Raw genomic sequence first — 24765 nt, 5'->3', positions numbered from 1 at the left:
TGGCAGCCAGTGTGTGTGTATATATATATATATATATATATATATATATATATATATATATATATATATATATATATATATATATATCCTTCTTCAATCTGAACTTTTTTCAAACATTAGAGCTCTTAATTTTTTACGCTATAGACAAAATCCCAGCAAAACTATCAGCTCTGCACAAACAAATACTTTTGTCTTGGTATTTAATCTGCAGTACATGCATCATTTTCTCCTTACAGAAACGTTATCTGGAACAATAGAGATATTTTATACAAACACAAATCTTTCTTTTACAAGAACTGGTTTGATAGCAATATAAATTTGGCTTGTCAGTTAGACAATGCTGATGGGTTACTATTTTCTTATGAAGAATTTTTTTTGCACTTTAGGAGGTGCCATTTAAACTCATACACAGATCCTGTCCAGCAAATAATTATTCACAGATATACAATAAAGATATGAAAATAGACAGTAATGTTTTCTGTAATGATTTCCATGAAACTACTTAACATTTATTTTGGCATTGCACTCATTCAGTGACATTGTTGCGTCAGCTACATACATTTATTAATGAAAACATTGTATTCAAATCCTTTTTTGCTGTTCTGTGAAAATGTACAGTTTGGCTTTACTGATTATCCAAAGATAAGAATAAAAAAATGAAAAATAAAAACATTCTGGCGAAAGTTTAGACACGTATGTACTAGTAAAAATGCCAATAGACAGTAGCCTATTAGATACTCTCAAAATAAAAAAGCTATTAAGACTTATGGCTTTCTAAAGTTTTTATTTGAATTTTATTTTGAATGTACTTTGTATTTTGCCTTTTGTGTTTATAACTACTGTTTATAAGTTGTTTTTTACTTACCTTATTTTGTGTTAAATATTTATAATTATACAAATTCTGTAATGTTGAGTTTATTGAATCAAAAATGTAGAAGCATTATTTTGAGTATTCAGAAGCACCCCATACAGTTTAATCATAGCTGCTTTTAATACTTCCCCCATTTTAACTTCCTGGCCTGATGCTTTCCAGTAAAGAGTGGGCTGCGCTTCCTCTTTTTCAACTTCACAGTGCTGTGCAAATTCTCATAAGGGAAGTCAGTTGTTGCATCAGCTATACGGTACCATCAAAATATTGGTGAAAGGTAACACATTTTATGTTATTATTTACAGTTAATAGCACTACTTTTTCAAATGAAATATTATTGAAATTAATTCTAGAAAACAATTTTTTCACACTCTTAAAACATGGGGACAAACAACACGATGTGCTATGTGTTACACAATCAACACATGTTGTAATGTGTGTTTTGTTTTCATCACATTTGTTTAAGGAGTGTTTCAGTGTGTCTGCTCTGTGTCTTTTATCCACAGACTTTGTGGTTCTGCTTCTGATTGAGGATACCACAGATTGTCTGACAGAACATTTCTTCATAAAACATGATTTGTGAAGCACATTTGCCAAGAGTTATTTGTCTCAGTTTCATTTTGACATTTGGGTTCATATTCACTCTGTCATTTACAAGGGCAGATACTGGTCAGTGTGTTCTCAGATTAATTATATACTATTAGATACAAAACTAATCTACTGGCTTTTATAGATTTGTAATGTAGCCTACAGTTACATATGCATAGAAACAAACTAGTAAAAATATTATTTTACAGATTTGTATTAATTTTAGTTAATGTTAATTTCAACATATACTAATACATTTTTAAAATTAAAAGTTGTATTTGTTAACATTAGTTAATGCACTATGAACTAACATGGACAAACAATGAACTAACATTAACAAAGATTAATAAATACTGTAAAAATATATTGTTAATTGTTAGTTCATGATACCTAATGCATTAACTAATGCTAACAAATAGAACCTTATTGTGAAGTGATACCGTTTTTTTTATTTTCTTTTTTCACAGTTTTTTATTTTTTATGTATATATATATATATATATATATATATATATATATATATTTGTTTAATTGTTTACCATTGTTTAAATGCTCTTTGTATTATTTTCATGTGAACCCTGTTTTTCCTTGTCTTTCTCCTCTATCCTCTAAAGCACTCCATTACTTTGACTTTGACAACATTACCTGCATCCTCGATATGAAAGATCAACTCAACTGTTCTTGGAATATAACTGGTCTCCCTAAAAATGCTCAGTACTCAGCTTAGTAAGTTTGAATTTGTTTATCATGATCATAATCCTGTTTAAACTATCTTAAGTACTCGATGAGTTACTGCAAGTACTACTCCTCAGATTATTATATAATAACTGTTTGTGTTGAGTAAATAATTTTGTATTTAGGTGTGCCCTTTGTGTGAATCAGTTTGGTGTAATGATTAAAAGCTGGATTTTTACAGTTATATTCCTTGGTACAGTTGCCTGAGGTCCAAGATAATGAGCTTGTAGTGAAGTTTTTTTTTCCCCACAGTATTCATTTGATCTTACCCTTCTTTATGTGAAGCAAACAAACATTCAGTAATACATAAAATAGCAACAGTTCATGTATCGCACAATGTTGCCTGTGTTTTAACTGCAAATAGTCACTAACTGGTCCTGTAGTCACTAATTTGATCATTTTGACATAGATAATATGCACATTCAGCAATTCCACTCAACCTTCTTTCAACTTCACAGTTTATATCTTTCAGAAAATCAGTAAAATCTTTTCTTTGTCTTCATTTATCAGTGTAGGCCAAGGAAAGTCAACCCATCAATTGAACTGTTCACATGTTGCAGCAAATGAGTCTGTTAAATGCCACGGCCATATTGCTTTAAAACAATCAAAATACATGGTTGTTAAAGTAAATGTTTCTATACCAACGCACTGGTACATCATTGGGAAGGAGATTAATAAAGTAAATATAGGTAAGAAATTCTCTTTGCATATATGAAGTTCCTGTATTTATTTAATGTATGAATAGGTATTTTACCATTGCAAATATATACAAAATGAATAACATAATAATGTAGCAAGTCTTAAGTGTGGATGTTCATTCTACTGCTACAAATACTTATACTGCAGTCAAACTAAATGAAATGAAGCCATTTGGCACTGGAAATATTTTATTTTTATTTTCAGAAAAGCTTGACCCCCCAAATAACATTAAGATTTCAATCCATTTAAATAAGCTGAAAATAAATTGGACATTTCCTGAGGGTGAAAACAATGAATGTTTAAAGTATGAATTACAGATCAATGATGAGGTATAGACACTAATGAATTAATATTAATTTAATATTTACATTTTCTTTATGCACAGCTGCAAAACTTCATAATAAACATTTTGTCTCAAGGTGGTTCATCTGTCAAAAGGAGAGTTGTCATATGTTAAGGAAGACACAGACCTGACAAAGAAGTATGCTGTTAAGATGAGGGTGACGAAAACTCAGTACTGCACTGCTGCCAGTTATTGGAGCGACTGGAGCAATGTTCAAGGTAAGTCTTTATTTTATATACTGTAATTGATTTTGTGTATCAGTACAAGTAAGAGCTTTACATTCCTTTTTGTTGTCTGTTTTTGAACCAGAGGTTGGCCCATTTGAAAAGGTGTACCAGGTGAATCCATGGGTGATAATAGTCATAGCATTTGTCCTTCCTATGCTCCTTTTGTCTTTCCTGTTGATCTGCAAGTGCCAAAGGTACAGTGTTCTAAAACAATTATGTTTTTTGTATTATTAATTTTTGTTAGATATGTTAATCAATAAAAACATCTAATTTAAAGTGGCGGACGTAATTTGAATCAACATTTAAAAAAAGTGCATTACAGCAATCCATTATGCACTCAAGTTTATCGGTCTGTCCAAGGTATACATGGGCTGATCACACAGAACACATTCTCACAGTCCTTCTGAGCTATTTTTTGATTGTACATATGCATCAGACAGATGTCTTTGGTCTTTAGAATTCTGCAACAGTAGGTTGAAAGTTCTGCTGCTGAAATTGTTCTGTGCTAACTGAAATTCGAACCATTGCCCTGAGTGGCTGAAGCTGGAAGTGTTAGTTATGTACTACAATCAACATAATGTATATTTTATTAACCCTACTCCATAATAACCCAACACTAAACCTAACCATCTATGGAGTAAAAATTTAATTTTAGAGCGAAAATGTAACATTGTTTAAATGAACATGATTACTTCTTGGCTTCCATGGGTACAGATTACAAAACCCATGTCTAAGAGTAATTCAGCAGAATGGGGTCTATTTTAAGGTACATGAACAGTCAGAACCAATGTATTGATTTCCAATGCCGATCATGTTGCTTTGTCTGCCGTGAAGCATCACGCTGTCAAATACTGACAATACTTTTTTTTAATTTTAATTAAAAAGTAGTTCTGTGAAAAGCGTGTCTCAAGACACCCTGTATTCTTTTCTATTCTGTTGTGCTCTGTCTTGTTTTTTTTGTTTTTTTTTTACGCAAGAGCACGTTCTGTGAGAATGAGACTAGTCACTAATCAACGGGTCAGTTGTACAATGTACTTAATTACACTGGTGGGAGACAAATAGGCACTCAAATATGATATTTAGACACAATGTTGCTGTTTTATTTCTCCTATTTTTGACAGAAAACATGACAGGAAATGTGCACTGATTGTCACTGATCTTGATCCTTCCCATATGCCACTTCTGTCAAGTGTAGCTTCTGGGTAATATAGCAATAGATGATGTTAGGGCTCTCACATGCACTAACTCACATGAAAGGTGTCTGTGTTTCAGGTCCATTTGTCTGGATTTGTGTTCCATTCTAATCTGTCATTTTTAATTCTGAGCACAATTCTGTTCAGGACAATACTGTATTATACGGGATGGTTATTTTTGGACAACTAGTCTTCCTGGCTCATCCCTAGATGTATGTAATTTTTGGGCTTGTGCTTAAATTGTGGGGTGTGCAAAGACAGCTCTGCTCCACATTCATCTTTAATGATGGTTCTGGATTCTTCATTGTTAAATGTTTGTAAAATGTTTTCTGTTTGTTAGTGCCGCCATACCGTATAAGCACAACATACAAACACATGACCCAAAGCTCAAATCTTATTGTGTCAGTATGTGTTCATCAACAAAAAAACAACAACAAAAAAACACTCACTAAAGAACTCTGGTTTGTCATCAGATGAGGGTTGCCAGTGTTAATATTTCCAAAAGAGTGTATTGTTTTCATTCAAAATCTTGTTTGCGTTCAGTAGTTGCATTTGTATATGTCACATCAATACAAATGAAAATGTGAAATGTCCTTTAAAGTGTCTTTATGAAGTGTTTCATGTTGATGTGCATAGCTATGACAGTAACGTGTTCAGGATTATTTGAGACAACCAGTTTTAACAGCACTCACACATGCTGTGCTGTCCTGTGTAAAAAGACAATGTGTGACTTCACACTATTTTATAGACACACTATAGACTGCAAAACTCACCATAATGACAATTTTGTTGCACTGCTAACTTGACAGATGCTAGTGTACTTGTACAACCGAAACAGCTTGACTGACAAATCCTAACTCTTCTTGAGAATAGGGCTTTAAAAAGAGAGAACAGAAAAATACCCAAAAAGGGAAAGTGACACTAAACCTAAAAGGCTGTATATGTGCAACACTCTCCTCTTGATTTAACTGTTATTAACTGTTGAGTGCAGGGTTGCCAATTCTCACACATTTAGCATTAGACACACACTTTCAGACTCTGTCTCAGGCCACCCAAATAAATAAATGTTATAAATATTTAGTCGAAAAACATAATATCAAAGTCAAAATAGCACGCCATGACTTCGGCTCTCTGCAGGTAAATATCTCTGATCGATCACAGGCAAAGTCCTGGTAATATTAACCATGAGATACATTCATGCAGAAGAACTGTGACAAAACACAACTAATGTAGAATGTTCCTCCGCAAGTTGCTTGCAATTTTAGAGTGCCTAAATTTCCGGAGTGCAGCTTTTAAGATACTATAGTACTAGTATCAAATATGTGCATGGAATTGATTCACCCCATGTCATCAAAATCTTACTCCAACCATTTAACTAAAGTTGGTGATCCTCTGAGTGCATATTTGATGTAATGTACTGTAAATAGATAGACATAGTTTATTTACCCCCTGGGTCTAGGGGATATTAATTAAAGGGATAGTTTACCCAAAAATTAAAATTCTTGCATCATTTACTCAACCTCATGCCATCCCAGATGTGTATGAATTTCTTTCTTCAGCAGAACACAAATGAAGATTTTTAAAAGAATATTTCAGCTCTGTAGGACCATACAATATAAAATAACTTAAATATTGTTCTGTTTCTCACCCACACCAATTATATCTAGGGATGGGAATTGTAAAATTGTGTGGGTGTGTTGGTATGGATGTCAAAGTGTGTTTTGTATGTGTGTATTGAGAAATGTGTGTGTGTGCGCGCGTGTGTGTGTGTGTGTGTGTGTGTGTGTGTGTGTGAAAAAACAACGGTGGCATTATGTAAACAAACTTGCATTTAATGGGTTAAAATCCTGAAAATGAATTAATATTTGGTAGTTATTATCAGGACTGATGTTGGTTAAAAAAAATAACTCATTGAAAGTGGAAAATAATATTAATATGTCAGTTTTTGACGCGGACATTTTTGTCCTCTAAGGACCTCTGAGTAACTTTTTTAAAATTGACACATAAGGGTTAAATCTCACAGCTGATCATTAAATAAACAGTAACAGTTCCAGAGACAGTTTAGACTGTGTTTTGTAGCCTAATGTTGTACTTCAGGCTTGTAAGATTTCAACAGTTCTTATTTAATTTTGAGTTGGACATTCATAACTTGCACATCAGTATAAAGATTACTTGTATACTGGACTATAAATGGAAGCGCTGTATGTTTTGCGCTGTAGATTCAAAAGAACCGACTCATTAGAATGATTCTTTCGGGAATCGAACTATACCGGAAGTGCTGTACGTTTTGCACTGTAGATTCAAAAGAACTGGCTCATTATAATGATTCTTTTGGGAATTGAACTGTAAAGAAAGCGCCATATGTTTTGGGCTGTAGATTTAAAAGAACCGACTCATTAGAATGATTTAGAATGATTCTTTTGGGAATCAAACTGTGCAGGAAATGCTATATATTTTGGGGTGTATGTTTTGTAGTCAGTAGAGGGCAGCACTGCTGCAGAGATGCACTGTTAGAAACACTGGCCCTGACCCAATATCCCCACTTGCAGTTTTGGTCTTGCCTACTTACCCACTTGTCTTACGTATTTCTGGTGTTTGGCCACTAGTGTGTGGCCCTGTCCCAATACCCACACTTGTGGTCTTGGCCGCTTGATTGCACGTGCACATGACAGGAAGTAAGTGTTCAAGACTGTCCCATGTCTAAAACATGCCAAAGCTCAGTGCATTTAACTCACACTAAATCCACACTAGCGTGAATACTGCTTCGGAGTGGTCTTTCAGGCTAAGTGTATCCCAGAGTTCATCATGATCAGGAGCCACACCCCGCCTACACATGCGATCGGTGTATTTTCGCCATGATGACATCAAGAGAAGCTTTTCAACATAAGTTATTTATTATAATCAGATATAAAATCTGGAGAGATGTGAGAACTTCAGACTTCCTCAGGGAAAGGAAACATCTTGGTTACTTTCGTAACTTCCGTTCCCTGATGGAGGGAACGAGACATTGTGTCGATGTAGTGACACTAGGGGTCACCCTTGGAAGCCCCAAACACCTCTGATCTTTGAGGAAAGGCCAATGGGAATTGGCGAGTGGAATTTGCATGCCACTCCCATGGACATAAGGGTTTAAAAGGAGTTAGCTCGCAACCACTTATTCAGGTTTTGTGCTGAGGAGCCGAGACAAGGTCCCGGTCGTTTCAACAGGTAGTTCAGTGTTGTGGCAGGAGGGACACAACATCTTGTTCCCTCCATCAGGGAACGGAGGTTACGAAAGTAACCAAGACGTTCCCTATCTGTCACTCACTCGACGTTGTGTCGATGTAGTGACACTAGGGGTCCCTATACGAAACGCCACAACTAGCTGAACTGTGTTATGTGGACTGGCAGTGTGAGACGGGCAAGCTGTTGCATGCCTCGTAGCCAGCACACCCGGCCGTCATGTAACCTCCCCCAACGCACCTACAAGCATTGTACGATCCCGCGCACCCCGAGGACAAGTTGACTGCCCAAAAAAATGGGGACAGGCTGCCCCAGCCGTGGCCTCTTCTCTTTTTTTCTCCCCAAAAAAGAATGGAACTCTTGTTCAGCTGGGGGGCCATAATTGTCCGCGTCGGGGAGGTGTCCCTTCCCAAGGGGAAGACACCACGGAGGGGAGGTAATCGTGTGGAAATACGTCACATGGTCTTACCGAGCTTGTCGGCAGTGTCGCACGTGGAGAAGTCCCCGTGGTAGGTCCTACCCAGAGGGGTGAAAAAATCACATACATACAGCTTAAGAATACAACAAGCATTTAAACCGACAAAGACAAGATAAGAGAAATTGACATAATACAATTTATAATGCAATTAATTAAAAGCTAATGATAATAAATATGTTTTTAAGGCCCCCTGGAAAGACACTAGAGACGGAGATGATTTCATGGCCAATGGAAGCACGTTCCAAAGTCTAGGGTCTGCCACCGCAAAAGCTCTATAACCTTGAGTTTTAAGGCAAGATCGAGGAACCGACAGACACAGCTGATCACCAGAGCGGAGAGACCTTGAAGGTTGATGCAAACGTATTAAATCAGAGATGTACTCTGGTGCTAGACCATGGAGAGCCTTAAATACATATAGCAACACTTTGTACTGGATTCTGTATTGGATCGGTGACCAATGTAGGGAAATCAATACTGGGGTAATACGGTCTCTTTTCCTGGTTCCAGTTAAAAGCCTAGCAGCTGAATTCTGGACTAGCTGCATGCGAGAGAGAGAGAGACCTGATTCACACCCAGATACAAAGCATTACAACAGTCCAGACAAGAAGACACAAAGGCATGCACAACCTTCTCCAAATCATCAAAAGAGAGGATGGACTTCAACTTTGCTATAGATCTATGATGAAAAAAGCTATTTTTAACAACAGCATTTATTTGCCAATCAAACTTGAGCTCAGTGTCAAAAATAACACCCAGGTTTTTCACATAGGAAAGTTTTTTCCCTGGAAGCAATGACAAGTTGCCATCTAAATTTATCCCACATCCCTTTTGACCAAAAAGAATAAACTCTGATTTATCCTCATTTAATTGGAGAAAGTTGTTTGCCAACCAACACTTCACATCGGCCATGCATTTATACAGAGACTCAAAAGAGGGTTGCATCCCATGTTTAATAGGAAAGTAAAGTTGAGAGTCATCAGCATACAGATGGTAGTGTATGCCATGCTTATCAAAGATCTTTCCAATTATGTGTTTGAGTTGAGACAGGGACACAGGTACAAAATAGGTCAACAGATTTTGCAGAACAGAATAGGTAACAGGATCATTACAAACAGGTAAGATCCGTGAGCATATAACAGCAATTTTAACAGCCTTGAGCCTTGAATTTTTTCTTCCTAATTTTTAATGGAGCCACAATATTTAAGATGCCAGAACATGACAAGTTGAACTGGGAGACCAACTCCTCAGGCCCCATACCAGAAAATGGAGACTCCAGCAGTGAATTCAGCGGAGAAACATTAAAAGTAGCTGAAAAACGACTAGTGGTAGAGGGAGAGATAAAACGAGATGCAACAGCAACAGGGCCATCATTAGCCTGATCATTGCATGAAAAAATAGGGTTAAAAATAACAGTATTATGGTCTGAGAACTCAGTGTCAGCAATTTGCACATTGCTAATGGAAAAACCAAGAGATAAAACCAGATCAAGAGTATGACCACATATATGTGTAGGGCCAGCAACACTCTGAAATAAACCAAATTAATCTAATAAATTAACAAACTCTTTGACCAGGGGTCTCGAAGGATAACACTTCCTACATTTTTTTTTTCTCTCTTCAAATTTTTTTTTCTCTCTTCAAAAACATTTTTTTTTTCTCTTAAAAAAAATGTATTCTCTCTTCAAATTTTTTTTTTCTATTTTCCAAAAAAAAAAAAAAAATTTCTCTCTTCAAAAAAAATATTTTTTTTCTCTCTTCAATTTTTTTTTTCTCTCTTCAAAAAAAAATGCATGCGGTACCAACCTTGGCCACCAGGTGCCACTATCAGTAAACATGTAATCTTATGCTTTTAATGCTTTCTCTGTTGCTAAACTGTGTCATCTGTTAATATGGACGGTGAAACGAAACACACTGCTCACGGAGTATGTGTGAACCCGGTGTCAGACTATTTCACGACGCTGTTCCAGCCATGTCAGCGGAAAATTGTACATTGGAGAACCGTTAATGGAACCGAAAATCACGAAGATCATAGGTATTTTTTAAAGAATGGAACCGGTTCTGAACAAGAACCAGTTCTCGGTTCCCAACCCTAATTATATTGCTTCTGAAAATATGGATTTAACCACTGAAGTCTTATGGATTACTTTTACATTGCCTTTATGTGATTTTAGAGCTACAAAGGTCTGATCACCATTCACTTGTATTGTATGGACCTACAGAGCTGAGATATTCTTCGAAAAATCTATGTTTGTGTTCTGCTGAAGAAAGTCATACATATCTGGGATGGCACGAGGGTGAGTACATGATAAGTGAACTATACCTTTAATGGTTTAATTTGTTGTGGCTTAATTTTATTGTGTTGTATCTTGTTTCTATTGTGCTGTTGTTTATTTACATTGTGCTTTTATTTGCTTTTCTAATTTGTCTAAAACAGTCAAGGCTTGTCTTACTCAGTTAAACCTTTTTAGCCATGATTATTTTATGGTGGGAATTTTTCCCAACCAATCAAATGTTCCGTTTTTGTAATGGGGAGGGTCCGTGTATGGTCCATGTACTTTTGCGTCCATTCCTTTTTCTTTTTATAACCCAAAAATTAAAAATTAAAAATGCAGTTTCTTCTTTATTGGTTTTAACACTGATTAATAGAATTAGCAGATACAAACAAATTTTCTGTTGACCATTTCATTTTCTATTTAAAAATGAATTAAGAAAAAGGTGGAAACGGCTTGATTTTTCTATTTTGTTCATTGTTTAAAAATGTAGTTTTCAGCTTGAATATTTCATACGAACATGTGGAACGCCCCTGTCATCTGGTTGGTCAACCCACCCCATCTTCTGTACTGCCTTAATCCTACCAGCCAGAATTGGAGTTGGGATCACTCTGCATTTGTCTACATTTTCATTAAATATTGTCCCGAACCACCACTCACTGTAAAATATGCATGCCATAGGTAGTAAACTTGTTACTGGGCAAATAATTGGTGTTGTCCTCTAATGGACGATGTGTGAGAGGTCGCAAGCCACATCACTTGGGTATGCTGACTGGGAGTTGGTCTATTATATATTATTTTTATTCTTAATAACATTGTATGATTTTTAGTACCTGTTTATTTGTGTCCCATTGATAAATGTGATAAAAAAGAGTTGCGTCACTTTGTATAAAAGCCCCATGATTTAATATTATCTGCCCACAATATTTTATTTTTGGCATTTAATAATACATTTACTAAATATTCATCCAGGCTCAGGCGAATGTGTTGGCAGCACAATTCATCAGCAATCTATGGCTTGCAGAAATTAACATTGCACTTATGGAGATAGGGTGACCAGACGTCCCAATAACAGGGACAGTCCTGATTTTACATGCCGTGTCCCAGGTCCTGACATACTTACAGTCATCGCCTTGTGTCCGAATAGTCTTAGCTATTAGAATTTTATGTCCACTCCATTCCATGATCATGATGCCTAACCATTAATTTAGCATAGGCTCACTATTAATGAATGAGTGCTTACTAGAAACCAGTTCACTCAGAGACCATTTCAAGTCCATTTTGTTCAAGCAAAATCTACTGTTCTGTTTGCTTCATTTATGGCACACTGAAGACCTGTTGCGAACAGTGGAGGGCATATCGCATTGATGGATTGACAGGGTATTGAGCCAATCACAGCGAAGTCCTCTCACATGACTTTTCCCCTGTATTTTGTGGTTACCCCCATCAAACTCAGTCCACACTTTAGGAGCTCAATGAGAACACAGTTAGCTCAAGGGATCAGCTGTTTGATAGTTTTGTTAGAAAAAAAGTTGGAACTAACTTTCCAAATTTTGTCTGTCCTTGCCCTTATTGAATTATTAAAAGACTATATTTCTTGGCTTTGTGGAGCCATTTCCTTCAAGTTATATTCAGCTATTCATGAAGGCTTTGGTTTTGTTAACTTTACAGGCTCATAGAAAAGCTTTTCCCTCCCATCCCGAGCCCATCTGTAAAACTTCTTGAGAAAGACGACTTCTGCCAGGTAAAATTACCAGACTTTAATTCACCATTCCCATACTATTTAACGAATGCTAATTATTTATGTTATCTCACTCCTCCTTTTTTGTTTTTGCCAGCATTTGCCTTCCGGTTATGTGGAGCATGGCACAGTCACCACAGTGTATGGAGTTGAGGAAAGGAATTGTTAGATCATGGGATAAAGATCTTTAGACATCCAAAATAATCCCAGAATCCATATTTGTAAATACTTGGAAAGGCTACATTCATTGGTTGTGTTTACATGTATATCAATAGTCTTGTATTGTACAACAAATGTTTTGTTATTTATGTTTCAGTCCTGTGCATAAGCATAACTTGTTATCAGTCTGCAGCACATGCACACTTTGGTCAGAGTATATAAAGCATATAAAGTATAATGCAGTGCAATTAAAACTGCAGTACTCCACATATTACTGTGATTATGGTTACTCTAATTATGAGCAGAATTGTAATAACATAACAGAATTTTCTATACATGTGCTCTAATTTAATTTCAGTACTGCCTTAATCGCATTACAAAGGGGCATCTAAATGTATCCAATGAAGAAATTAGGGAGTTGAACTTAAAATGTCCTTTGGTGACTTTTTATAAACATGTATTTGTTTACATGTGAGAAATCCAGAGCTAGATGTCAAGATAATTCTCATGTGGTTTTGAAGCTATTTAGGTAACATTCAATTCATTTCATAACAGTCACAATTCATTCATTTTACCGGTCTATTTCAACATTGAACTATTTAATTATACACAAATCCAGTCTGTTCTTTCTAAATAATTATGCATAAAAAATATTAAGCATACACCGATCAGCCGCAACATTAAAACCACCAGCATAATATTGTGTAAAACAGTGCCAACCCACATCTCAGAATAGCATTCGGAGATGCTATTCTTCTCACCACAATTGTACAGAGCGGTTATCTAAGTTACCGTAGACTTTGTCGAACCAGTCTGGCCATTCTCTGTTGACCTCTCTCATCAACAAGGCATTTCCATCCACAGAACTGCCCCTCACTGGATGTTTTTGGTTTCTGACATCATTCTGAGTAAATTCTAGAGACTGTTGTGTGTGAAAATCCCAGGAGATCAGCAGTTACAGAAATACTCAAACCAGCCCGTCTGCCACCAACAATTATCCATGCAATTATCTAATCAGCCAATCGTGTGGCAGCAGTGCAGTGCATAAAATCATGCAGATACAGGTCAGGAGCTTCAGTTAATGTACACATCACCAAAATTTGATCTTAGTGATTTGGACCGTGGCATGATTGTTGATGCCAGATGGGCTGGTTTGAGTATTTCTGGAACTGCTGATCTCCTGGGATTTTCACACACAACAGTAAAATGAAATGAAAAATCTGTTTCAGATTAGCATAAACAATGTTATGCTGACTTGTAAGAGAACAAATTGCAAGATGAAAATCTCTAATCAAGGACACAGGCTCCATTTTTATCAAGACTCTTTATTACAATTCAGGTATACATGAAGCCATAATATGCATGCATAACTGCACAGAATGTGGTCTCTCCATGATCTTGTTAGTGGTTTGGATTAATTCATAAATAATTATAAGATTGTAAAAAAGGCCATATAAAACTTAGCAAGAGGAAATGGTCACACCTGCCATCCTCTTTAACAAATTACAAATAATGCCAGCAGTTACATTGAACTATTACAATCAATAAACCATACAAAAACATTTATTTCAAGTTTTCTCAGTCTCAAATTCATGTGATTTCTTTACCAAGAATGCTTAAAACTGTAGATTAGTTCAATTATAACAAGGCACAAACATAATACTTCAGTATCAAACATTCTCTCTGAGATAACATGAGTATTATACAGCTTGATGTAAATGTATTGTCTTCTCCACAGCTTTGGGATAAAGAGTGTAAAGTGCCTGAATTGTCCCTCATGCTCAGTGTGGTGGAATGAACAACTGCAGAAACAAAACATTTGTTTCATCAAGTGAATGCAATGTATTTAGAGTGTAATTTAAAAGTGACAAAACTAATTCAATGTCTCAAAACAGTGAATAAAGTCTTAAAGTTGTGAATTACAGTGTGAACAAGTAAACTTTTATTTGAAAAATGTTTTTATGTGATCTATTGAAGTGTGTGACATTACCTTAGGTTTAGTGTAAAAAATGCCCTCCTCAGCAGTGTGTGTGTCCAACATTTCTTTACTCTGGCTGTCTGAACTGAGGGTGTCCATTAAGCTGGTGGTGCACACCGAGTGAGTGTTATAACCGCTATCCACCTGCACAGAGAACATGAGAGACAGATTAGATCTAAACCTGACATGAGAGTTTAAGTCTGTAATAAACAATACTTAGTAGAATTTGATTGAAACCTATGGTGATGTCACCATGTTCCACAAACAAATGGAATAAATTTGGAAAAAATGAAAATGGATATTTAAACAATAAAGGGTTGGTCCTGGCAAACATTAAAATTCTTTCATCATTTACTCACCCTCATGGTGTTCCCATATAACTTTTATTCTGTGGAACATTAAAGGAGATGCTAAGTAGAATTTTATTCTCAGTCACCAATCACTTTCATTATTTGGACAAAATATGCAAGAAAAGTTAATGGTGACTGAGAATAAAATTGTTCCTAACATCTCATTTTTTGTTCCATGAAAGAAAGTAACATGCATTTGGAACAAGTAAATGACAGAATTTTCAATTTGGGTGGACTCCATTTAAAAAAACTTTTTACTGCAAGTAACCTGTGATAGAGCTGAAGAGGCTTAGTAAAGCAGCAGCTGCTACCACCCACTCAAGTTTTACGACTGTTTTATGTCAACTACACGTTGGGCTACCATTTGACTCATGAAGTCACTTAAAGAAATGTTCCGGGTTCAATACAAGTTCATCTCAATTGACAGCATTTGTAGCATCATGTTGATTACCAAAAAAATTAATTTCAACTCATCCCTCCTTTTCTTTAAAAAATAAATAAATCAATCCAAAATCTGGGTTACAGTGTGGCATTTACAATGGAAGTAAATGGGGGCCAATTTTTTTGTGAAAATACTCATCAAGTTTAGCCACCAGACCTAAACAATATGCACATTAACATGATTTTAGTGTGATAAAATCACTTACTAACATTTTGTGTGTGTAAAGTTATAGCCAATTTTACATCTTCATTGCCATAACGATATAATGTCAACAAACCCTAAAAACCTAAAACGACTGTAAAAATGACAATTTAAACAACTTTACAGCTCAAATAGTACATGAGTTTTAACAGAAGAATTAATGTAAGTGCTTTTATCTAATTTTAAACTTCACATTTCTGCTTTTTAACCCTCCAAAAATTGGCCACATTCACTTCCACTGTAAGTGTCTCACTGTTTTGCATTTTTTAAAGAAAAGGAGGGAAGAGTCTAAATAAAATTTTGTGGTAATCAACATTATGCCACAAATGCTGTTGATTGAGCTTAACTTGTATTGTACCCAGACCATTCCTTTAATATTTGAAAGCTACTTCATAATGCTACTTCTGATCAGCTGCTGGTAAACTGGTCAACTGACAGTAAGCATACTAGCCTGCATGCTAATGTCATATGGTGTGATGCTCCCTTCTGCCAGCAGGGATACAAGCATGTGTGTACTCTCAGCATTAGGCTCACTGCCGGTCCGAGTGCTGCTCAGTCTAACTGGTGACGCAGTATCCTCTACCGGAACCCAACCACAGGACTCCTCTCTGCTCCTGCTAATGACCACCTCCTCCTCTTCACTTTCCCTCCTGTCAGTCTCAATATTTCCTCCCCTGTCCTTCACCACCAGTTCATCTTGATCCATTTGCTCTGAAACAGCCAGGGAGTCCTCACACTCACTCCCCCCAGACTGAAGTCCTCGCAGACCATGAGGCCCTGTTGAACCGGCATCTAGGTCCATGGTGGGTAAAGGTTCAGTGTGATGGATGTTCTCCTTGTCCTGGAAGGTTGGGTAGAGGATAGGGGAAATGTGAGTAGGTGAGGCCCAGATGCAGACTCTGTTTCTGGGCTGAGATTGAAGAGGGGAGCAACTGCGTATAGGGGAACAGCCCTCCACAAATGGGCTTTCTCCACATCGATTCACATCCATGTCTGAGCTGCCCAAAGGAGCACCATCGGGGGACAGAAATGACAGTCTCTTTCTCTCACCTAAAAGACAGAATCTTTCATATACAAACTCCTTTTATGTCACCTCACATACACTTTAAAGCAATGTTCCGGGTTCAATACAAGTCAAGCTCAATCGACAGCATTTGGAGCAAAAAATTGATTACCACAAAAATTTATTTAGATTCGTCCCTCCTTTTCTTTAAAAAATCAAAAATCAAGGTTACAGTGAGGCACTTACAATGGAAGTGAATGGGGCCAATTTTTTAATGTCAAAATACTCACCATTTAAAAAATGTATCCATAAGATGCAAACAATATGAGTGTTAACATGATTTTAGTGTGATAACATCTAACCTTTTCTGTGTAAAGTTATAGCCCATTTTACAACTTTGTTTCCATGATGGTGTAATGTAAACAAACCCTAAAACCCTAAATTGACTGTAAAAAAGGCAATATAAAAAACTTCACAGTTCAAATAATACATGTGTTTTAACAGAAGAATTAATGTAAGTGCTTTTATAAAATTATATGCTTCATATTTTGCTTTTAAACCCTCCAAAAATTGGCCACATTCACTTCCATTGTAAGTGTCTCAATAGCTGCATTTCCACTATCTGGCCAGTGTGAACCAGGGCCATAAAATAGTCAGCAGGGGCCAATAAACTCGGACCTCGAGACCAAAATCGCTTTGCATTCCCACCATTGGGCCAAAAGCCCCGCAGCGTTGCCCTAAAACTCACCCTTAATACAACGCCCTGGTGCAAACGTCACACACATTTCAAAAACATCACATTTCAAAAGCCAAAACAAACACGCATGATATCTAGTTATCTAGAATATCAAGTTTATATTGTATGTAAATGTTAGCTAGCAAGCAAGATAAGTTAACGCTGACAACTCACCGACTTTGACTGCCATGGTGGCCCAAGTGGTCTCTCCACTAACAGCGGGACAATGTCCCAGCACACCGTCCATGATCTCGAACCATGGAAAGTCTTTCATTTGGGCACTCGTTTGTCCATTGTACATCTTAATGGATCTGTAATGTGTCTGCAATTTTTTTGCTGAGATGCAGGTGCGTGACGTCACACAAACATGCCGGCACCCGGAGATGTAGAAAGTTAGTGATAAATATTCACTTTTATTAAATGATATCAATCAAATGAGTCAAAGTTCCTCCATTACAAGATATTAAACGCTTGCAGAGACAGGTGTACAAAAACACAATAAATTAAACTCTCTTTTGATGATCGTACACCTGTAGCACAAATGCTAGTGTAGCATGACTGTTTATCAGTTGGGTTGCTAAGAGACGCCTCTGGTGACAGTCAAACTCCTGTTATGCTAACGGGAGCGTTGCAATTTTGGTTGTTTAAATGTCATTGTCAAAGTACCTATCAATTAAATTCCTTTATGGTCGGAGATCAGAGAATTCAAGTAGGAATATTCCACATCCGACTTAAATGGAATGCAGCATGAGTATCTCGCTAAACTCCGCCTTTGACATTGACCCCACCTCAATCCCCAGCTGGCCTTCTTTGGCCCAAGAGTAAATGGCAGGCCAAAGGCCATTGGCCTTGGCACGCACTAACACGCCTTCATTTGGCCTGACAGTGGAAACGTGGCTACTGTAACCTCAATCTTTTAATTTTTTTTAAAGAAAAGGAGGGAAGAGTCTAAATAAATTTTTGAGGTAATCAACATTATGACACAAATACTGTCAGTTGAACTTAACTTGTATTGAACCCAGAACATTCCTTTAATATCTACATACAGGGTGAGGGTCATTTGTACAAGTCTTGTATGACGTTTTAATTAAAACTAGCCACTGACACAGGCACCACCTCAAGACTTCTTACCTGATACAGGAGTCACAGAATGCTGAAGCCTGATGGGAGACAGAGTAGGAGATTTAAAAGCAGGCGATGATCTCTCTGAAAACATTGGACTGGCAGCATTGCCCAGACTATATGCTCGACGCTGACCTTGGATAGGACTCGATGAAAACTGGCCCTGAGGATTAAGGGTAGAAACATAACATTTAAAAATGTTATATGTAGTGATCCCTTGATTCAGTTTTGTGTGTGTGTGTGTGTGTGTGTGTGTGTGTCAACAAGGATGTGTAATTTCAGTCTAGGAAACTGGCTGTGATCAAATATGATTTGGTACATACAGACAAGGGCATCCCCGTTGGAATGCCAATCTGAAGCGGAGAGACTATAACTGATGACATCATTTCTCGATTGCTGGGAGCAACGTTATGAGAATCCCTGTCCGGGCTGGGAGGGCTAGAGGACTCAGAGCCGCTGTCATGGCCATCAAGAAACAGCTTTCTCCGCAAAGAAGAGGAGCTAAGGCTCTCCTGCACCTGCTCAGTTAACTCCTCTGTCCTATAGTAATCACCTGGTAAAATAGTAAGTTCTGAAATTAATATTAATAGATGCCCGATTGAGGAAACATGCCATTAATTGACACATTTAAACCATCTGTAGGCAAGATCTGACACAAGTTCTAGAATTTCAGTGAACTGATTTTGCGTCATAATGTTCTATTTATTTTATCGTGTAAATAACACCTGTGTACTAGGCCTCATCCTGCATTCACAGGGATGCAAACTCATGAAAGGTGAAAAAGGGTAGAAAGTCATAGCAGGTGTTCCAGATTGATATTTTCAGTTCATTTGTTTGTTGTATTTAAAGCCTGTTTTAAGAGTTTAAGCTTAAAGCAGGGTTCGTACAGATGCTTCAAAGTTAAATTCAAGGACTTTCCAAGCACATTTTTTATTTGTTCTCAAGAACTATGCTCGAGATGTCATTAAAACAAATTATTTTTGTTCATTTTAAATTAAAATATTTTTAACCATTCAGTTAATTTATTTTTATAAAACACCACTTATTACAAGTACAACAATGAGCAACTTTAACTACATATTCTCAGAGTAACAATTCTTGGTTCATTCATGACGAAATTGATGTGCAATTGTAGTGTGCTCCCTTAAAACGCATTTCGCTTTCTAACAAAAGTGAATAACTGGGTTCGTAAACAATAGTCCATATGACTCATGTGCTGTGTTCCATGTTTTCTAAAGTCACACAACAGATTTATGTGAGGAACTGACCGAAATTGCAAATGGGTCATTCTCAAAAGATTTTTACTTTCCAACGTACAAAATATTGAAATTTTCCATTTAGTTCAGTTTTTGACTATAAACGCTGAGGGTAAACATTTTGTAACATGTTGACATTAATTTTTATTCATAAAGGACAACTTGGCTGTTGTTCTTTTATTATTTAATTTTGTTTCACGAACAAAGCAAGTTAACACTAACGAGGGTTAAATAGGTTACAAAACCACATTTTGAGGGTTCAATGGGGTACAACACCAAATATTTTTGTATGAAAATATTAGTTAAAATGTGAATAACTTTTTAACATGCTGGGAAAAATCACCATATGCATATTTAAGCAGCCTCTGAATTATTTTTCTACAACTTTTTGTATTTAAAATTTTTTTAAAACATAAAAAAAAAGAAAAAAAAAAGAAAAAGGTTTTAACATTGATAAAAACCAATAACATGAAATCAAGGGACAAACATTTTTTTTAAATTATTAATAATAATTTTGTTTTGCTTTTTTGAACACTTGTTCAGCCTTGCACTAATGCTTTTATTAAAAATAATTACAAAATATATACACAAATAACTTTACATGTCATAGAAGTGGTGTACCAGATGAAGGGAACAAGGATTTTTTTCAGGCAATTAACAATTTCAAATATATTTTCTAAACAATTTGCAAAACAGAGTCAAGCCATTTCATATCATTAAGGTTTAGGTTATATAATTATAAAAAAAAATAAAAAAATTTTTTTTAAATTTTTTAAAAAATTCCCTCGCTATTTGAAAGCTTTTTCATGACTAAAAAAGTCAAGGGACATGTTTGTCAACATATTTGGTACTGACCCAAATGTTGTCAGAAATAACCTATTTTGTGAGACACAAAGCTTTCTTTGCAGAAGGGGGCACTAGAAGGCTCACAAAACTGAATCCTCCATTGATCTGCATTCAAATCATTCAAAACGTTTTACATCTCATATAATTTTTTCACTCTGGAGAGTAAATTGTAATTAAAATTGATAGTTGCAAGGATTCATACTTGTTAATTCCGCAACAGCAGTATCTATAAAATATATATTTTTTAAATCCTCCAGTAACACTTGATTGTGTTGGCCCATTCTGAACGGTGCTGCCAAAAGTAACAGGTGCCACGTGATAGCGCCGTCTATGCGATGCCTGCTTCAGCATTGGTCTGTTGGTCTGTCGTTGTGTTTTTCCGAAAATAAATAAATACATTTCATGATTAAATGATTTAAGCAACGTATTTTAAGATTTTCTATAATTCAAGAACTTTTTAAGCACCTCTTGGTAAAAACTGCTATTTTCAAGAGTTTTCCAGGACTTAAATTTGAAAAAGCCAAATTCAAGTACTTCAAGCACCTTGTACGAACCCTGTTAAAGGAACCATTTCAAGTTATTTTAATAAGAGAAATGTAGAAAATGTTACTAAACAATTTGGGCAAATTAGCTTCAGAAAAGGTAACTTTTAAAAGGCAAGCAGTTTGCATCACTATCATAAAGAAAGAAAAAACAGCTCAACAAAACAGAACTTGATTGATCAGGATTTTAGCAGAAGCATCCGGGTATGGATATGGGAAGATGAGGCTTTTTTTATTAACAAGATTTTAGGCTAAAAATTAATGACCGTATAAGGGAATGCATGTACTGATATATATATATATATATATATATATATATATAAACACATATACTGATATACAGTGTATATACATACTTCCCTTATCCAGTCATGTATTTTTAACCTTTGTGTGTGTGTGTGTGTGTGTGTGTGTGTGTGCTGTGACTAATCACAATTTCTTTTTTACCATTGTAATAAGCTTTTTGCCTTCACGAACTCATTTTATATAGTCCTGCGGCATGGCAAAAATACAAATATGCCATGCAGTCCAGGTAAAAAAAAAAAAAAAAAAAAAGTGGTTCTCTCTCTCAATGGGGTGCGTGATAAGTTGTGTGTGGATCACGGAGAGTAGCATGAGCCTTCACGGTGTCATGCACAACGAGCCACGTGATAAGATGCGTGGATTGATGTCTCAGAAGCGGAGACAACTGAGACTTGTCCTCCGCCACCCGGATTGAGGTGAGTGACCGCGCCACCACGAGGACCTACTAAGTAGTGGGAATTGGGCATTCCAAATTGGGAGAAAAGGGGATAAAAAAAAATAGTTACCCAGAACTTTTTCAATATTGAAGTCCACAGGTAGAGACAGGACTGTCTGACAGATGACTATAACACAACAAGGGAAGACCAGTTATTCAAAATGTACATAATTAAATACATTGTATGTAAATCTATGCATGTACATAAAGTTAACAATAGGGATCATTTCTGAAATGTCTACTGTAGAATTACTGAACAAACCATTAATTTTCTTTGGTGATTGAAGCTCCTCTGTAACCAGTGGGGACAAAGAACCTAAAACCAGACCAGTTTGAATTAATATCTTTACATTGCTTTTGTTATAATACACTGGCATCAGATGATTCACAACAATTGTTTCTATGAATGGGTCATGACTTACTTTTCTGATATGGCAGCTTTACTGATTGTTTAGCTGTTGGGGGTCCCCATGGAGAGGGAACAATGGCACTTTTAGTGAAAAACTGCACAAGATAAATAAAATTGGTCATGTATTTTTCACCCCAGTTACATAAAAAACCACGGGGGTTAAGTTGTCATTTTACAGGTAAAGTGGATTTACCTGTTCAATAGCATGCTGTCGTTTTTCCTCAATCTCAGCATCAGCTCTTGTTGTGTTACAACAAACTCGAGTTACATAATGTAAATATGGAGTCATTATTGTAAAACACTACAGATAAACATACTAATACAGCAAAGATACCTGGCTTGGCTCAGAAATACAGCCTGGCGGTGAATATCCTCTGGGTCTATTTCCACAGGAAGTAAATTAGCCATTTCATCAATGGACCATTTGAACTTTGCTGGTGTCTGGAACATATGATGAAAACAGACATGAAGTTTTTTCTTTTTCTGTATCTACCTCAAATGCACAATGAGATACTCACTGCTGCAGAACTCCTGGAGCTCTTGAACACGGATGGGCTTGGCACCAGAGATTCATGCAGGCGATGATAATCGTTTGGGCTCTCAAAGGGGTTCAGAATAGCGGGTCTTCCCGGAGTTTCGGGTAGTATATGAACCTCTGCCACATCTACCATCTTGGACGGTGTCAAGCCAACCAGCCTGCGCTTTGATTAAAAAAAAAAAAAAAGTGATACAAATGAACGTTTGGAGATTATTTTAAGTATTCCAAAATTACGAGTGGAAAATCTCCTGCTTGGTTATATATTTCTGCTGCACAAAAGACTACAGATCGTATTCTCCACTTTTGTTAGCCTGAGCATGTAACCTTAACATGAGTAAATAAATAATAAATGTTATTAATCACAAATACTCACACCGCAACGAAACTCAACAAACGCGACAGTAATCTTGAATGGGTCCAACGTCTGATTTAATTTTCACACAGGAGACGCTAGCCAATCAAAATTCTGCTGTACGTGCAAAACAACCAACCAGGTGACGAGAACAGACAGCGTGTCGTCTCAACGTAACTTCCTTTCAAACGTTTAAAACTTTATTGACAGGATTACCACAACAAGCCGTAGCGGTGAATGAATCCGCTTGTCAGTTAGATTACGTTTTTGCGTATTGTTTTGTGCAAAACTTGTGACTTCGACTGGTTTTTATGCACAAATGGTGGGAAAACATCAGGAACCAACGGAATAAATGAGTCTGGGGCATCTGGTCGGAAGATAGAGTTCTATTATTGCCATTAGATAGCTTTAGCAAAATAGCATCATGGCTAATCCCGCGAGCGCAAACATGAATGCTGTCCGCGAGGCTATGGATGGTAAGAGAATCTTCAAGCTAAACGGTTCTTTTATGCATGTGTATACATAAAAGAAACACTCCTATACAGTGTGTTGTTTTAAAGCATATCAGTCTTCATTGAAAGGCATATTATTACATACAATAACACTAAGTTAGCTTTCTCCGTATTGGTTTTGTTATTAACTCTGGTTTGCAGTTGCATCATTGCATGGTTTATCATATACCTTTTAATTAGACGGGCTGTCATTTTAGTTCTTGGACATTATCTGTGTCCTGAGTTGTTCTTAGGAGTTATTCTTACATTTTCAGTGCTTCTGGAGATATCAAGGCTTCTGAATACAGGATTGGACATGGAGTCTTTGTCCATATGTGTCCGTCTCTGTGAGCAGGGGATCAACCCAGAGGCCTTGTCGTCTGTTATTAAAGAACTCAGAAGAGCCTCTGACTCATTAAAGATAACGGCGCTATATTGGTATATTAAAGGTGCAATATGGAAGATTCAGAAACCCTTGTTATTAATGACACCTGTGGCCGTTAAGTGAACTGCAGCCAGCTACCTGTTGCTCGAGCTAGCGCTCGTGCACACACTCCATAGGGACGCCTGCCAGCATCAGCTAAAACAATGAGGTAACCAGACTGAACTTGATCCATCGGCATCATGCTGACAGTTGAGGTAGCATAATTAAAATTACACAGTTATTTTTACTACAAACTTTGAGACTAAACTAAAACTACTTATAAGCTAACATAGCATACTGATACACACATACAGCTACATACTACCGAACTATACCAGACAGTTTACTGTTGCACTATTGTATGTTTTGTACGTAATGTGTTGTAATATGAATAAGAAACCAGCGTATTTGCTTAAATGCATCCTGTATACCTGACTTTTAGTATTAAGCGAAGATCGTTTAAATTATTTGAAAGTTACGAAGCAAGGTAGCTTGCAATTCGTCAGCGTTAGCAGGCAAGATCAAGTTAGCTAAAATTACACAGATCAATCCTTATTTCACATGCTTTACAGTTATGTAAGCTTACCTGTCCAATAAGAAGAAAGCCAATTCAGGGTCAGTTTTGATCCCCAAAACCGAACGAAGGTCCCTCCAGGAATCAAATGCCCTGCCGATGTTCATTCTAGTTTTCGCTCGATCACGTTCCCGCTTAGCCAGACGGGATTCAGTAGATAAATGTTTTTTTTGGCTTACTCTGACGTTTGCTGGATTCCATCTCTAAGATAACGTTACCTAGTGTTGCAGACTGCCTGTTG

The 24765-nt window shown here is 36.6% G+C and overlaps 2 protein-coding genes across 5 annotated transcripts; one reads left to right on the top strand and one right to left on the bottom strand.

The window, feature by feature from the left end:
- Nucleotides 1–1044: 1044 nt before the first annotated feature.
- On the top strand, nucleotides 1045–12982 carry LOC127444953 (interleukin-5 receptor subunit alpha-like). 3 transcript variants are annotated; one of them, XR_007897896.1, is made up of 10 exons: nucleotides 1045–1145; nucleotides 1375–1537; nucleotides 2070–2181; nucleotides 2701–2879; nucleotides 3094–3218; nucleotides 3309–3450; nucleotides 3542–3653; nucleotides 10523–10645; nucleotides 12293–12365; nucleotides 12460–12534. XR_007897896.1 is itself a non-coding variant. In XM_051704636.1 (9 exons), exons 2-9 carry the CDS (start codon nucleotides 1441–1443, stop codon nucleotides 12529–12531), a joined length of 912 nt encoding a protein of 303 aa, XP_051560596.1. In that variant the 5' UTR covers nucleotides 1045–1145; nucleotides 1375–1440; the 3' UTR covers nucleotides 12532–12982. The 3 variants fall into 3 exon arrangements, 2 of the variants coding, with proteins under 2 accessions (XP_051560596.1, XP_051560597.1); XM_051704636.1 differs by lacking the exon at nucleotides 10523–10645 and having other exon boundaries at nucleotides 12460–12982; XM_051704637.1 differs by lacking the exons at nucleotides 1045–1145; nucleotides 10523–10645 and having other exon boundaries at nucleotides 1520–1537; nucleotides 2706–2879; nucleotides 12460–12982.
- Nucleotides 12983–13681: 699 nt separating this feature from the next.
- On the bottom strand, nucleotides 13682–23137 carry LOC127444928 (protein aurora borealis-like). Of its 2 annotated transcripts, none has more exons than XM_051704594.1 (12): nucleotides 23057–23137; nucleotides 22664–22841; nucleotides 22480–22586; nucleotides 22339–22384; nucleotides 22159–22240; nucleotides 21999–22052; nucleotides 21807–21863; nucleotides 18677–18906; nucleotides 18363–18516; nucleotides 15944–16542; nucleotides 14512–14643; nucleotides 13682–14323 (listed from the first exon to the last, which is right to left on the bottom strand). In XM_051704594.1, the coding sequence occupies exons 2-12, from the start codon at nucleotides 22814–22816 to the stop codon at nucleotides 14303–14305; spliced, it is 1635 nt and encodes a 544-aa protein (XP_051560554.1). In that variant the 5' UTR covers nucleotides 22817–22841; nucleotides 23057–23137; the 3' UTR covers nucleotides 13682–14302. The 2 variants fall into 2 exon arrangements, with proteins under 2 accessions (XP_051560554.1, XP_051560553.1); XM_051704593.1 differs by having other exon boundaries at nucleotides 22664–22846; nucleotides 23057–23115.
- Nucleotides 23138–24765: the final 1628 nt, after the last annotated feature.

Source organism: Myxocyprinus asiaticus, chromosome 8 (assembly GCF_019703515.2).
Source record: "Myxocyprinus asiaticus isolate MX2 ecotype Aquarium Trade chromosome 8, UBuf_Myxa_2, whole genome shotgun sequence".
NCBI classification, from domain to species: domain Eukaryota; kingdom Metazoa; phylum Chordata; class Actinopteri; order Cypriniformes; family Catostomidae; genus Myxocyprinus; species Myxocyprinus asiaticus.
The sequence above is the reverse complement of the archived record's forward strand: the minus strand, read 5'-3'. Positions and strand labels throughout refer to the sequence as shown.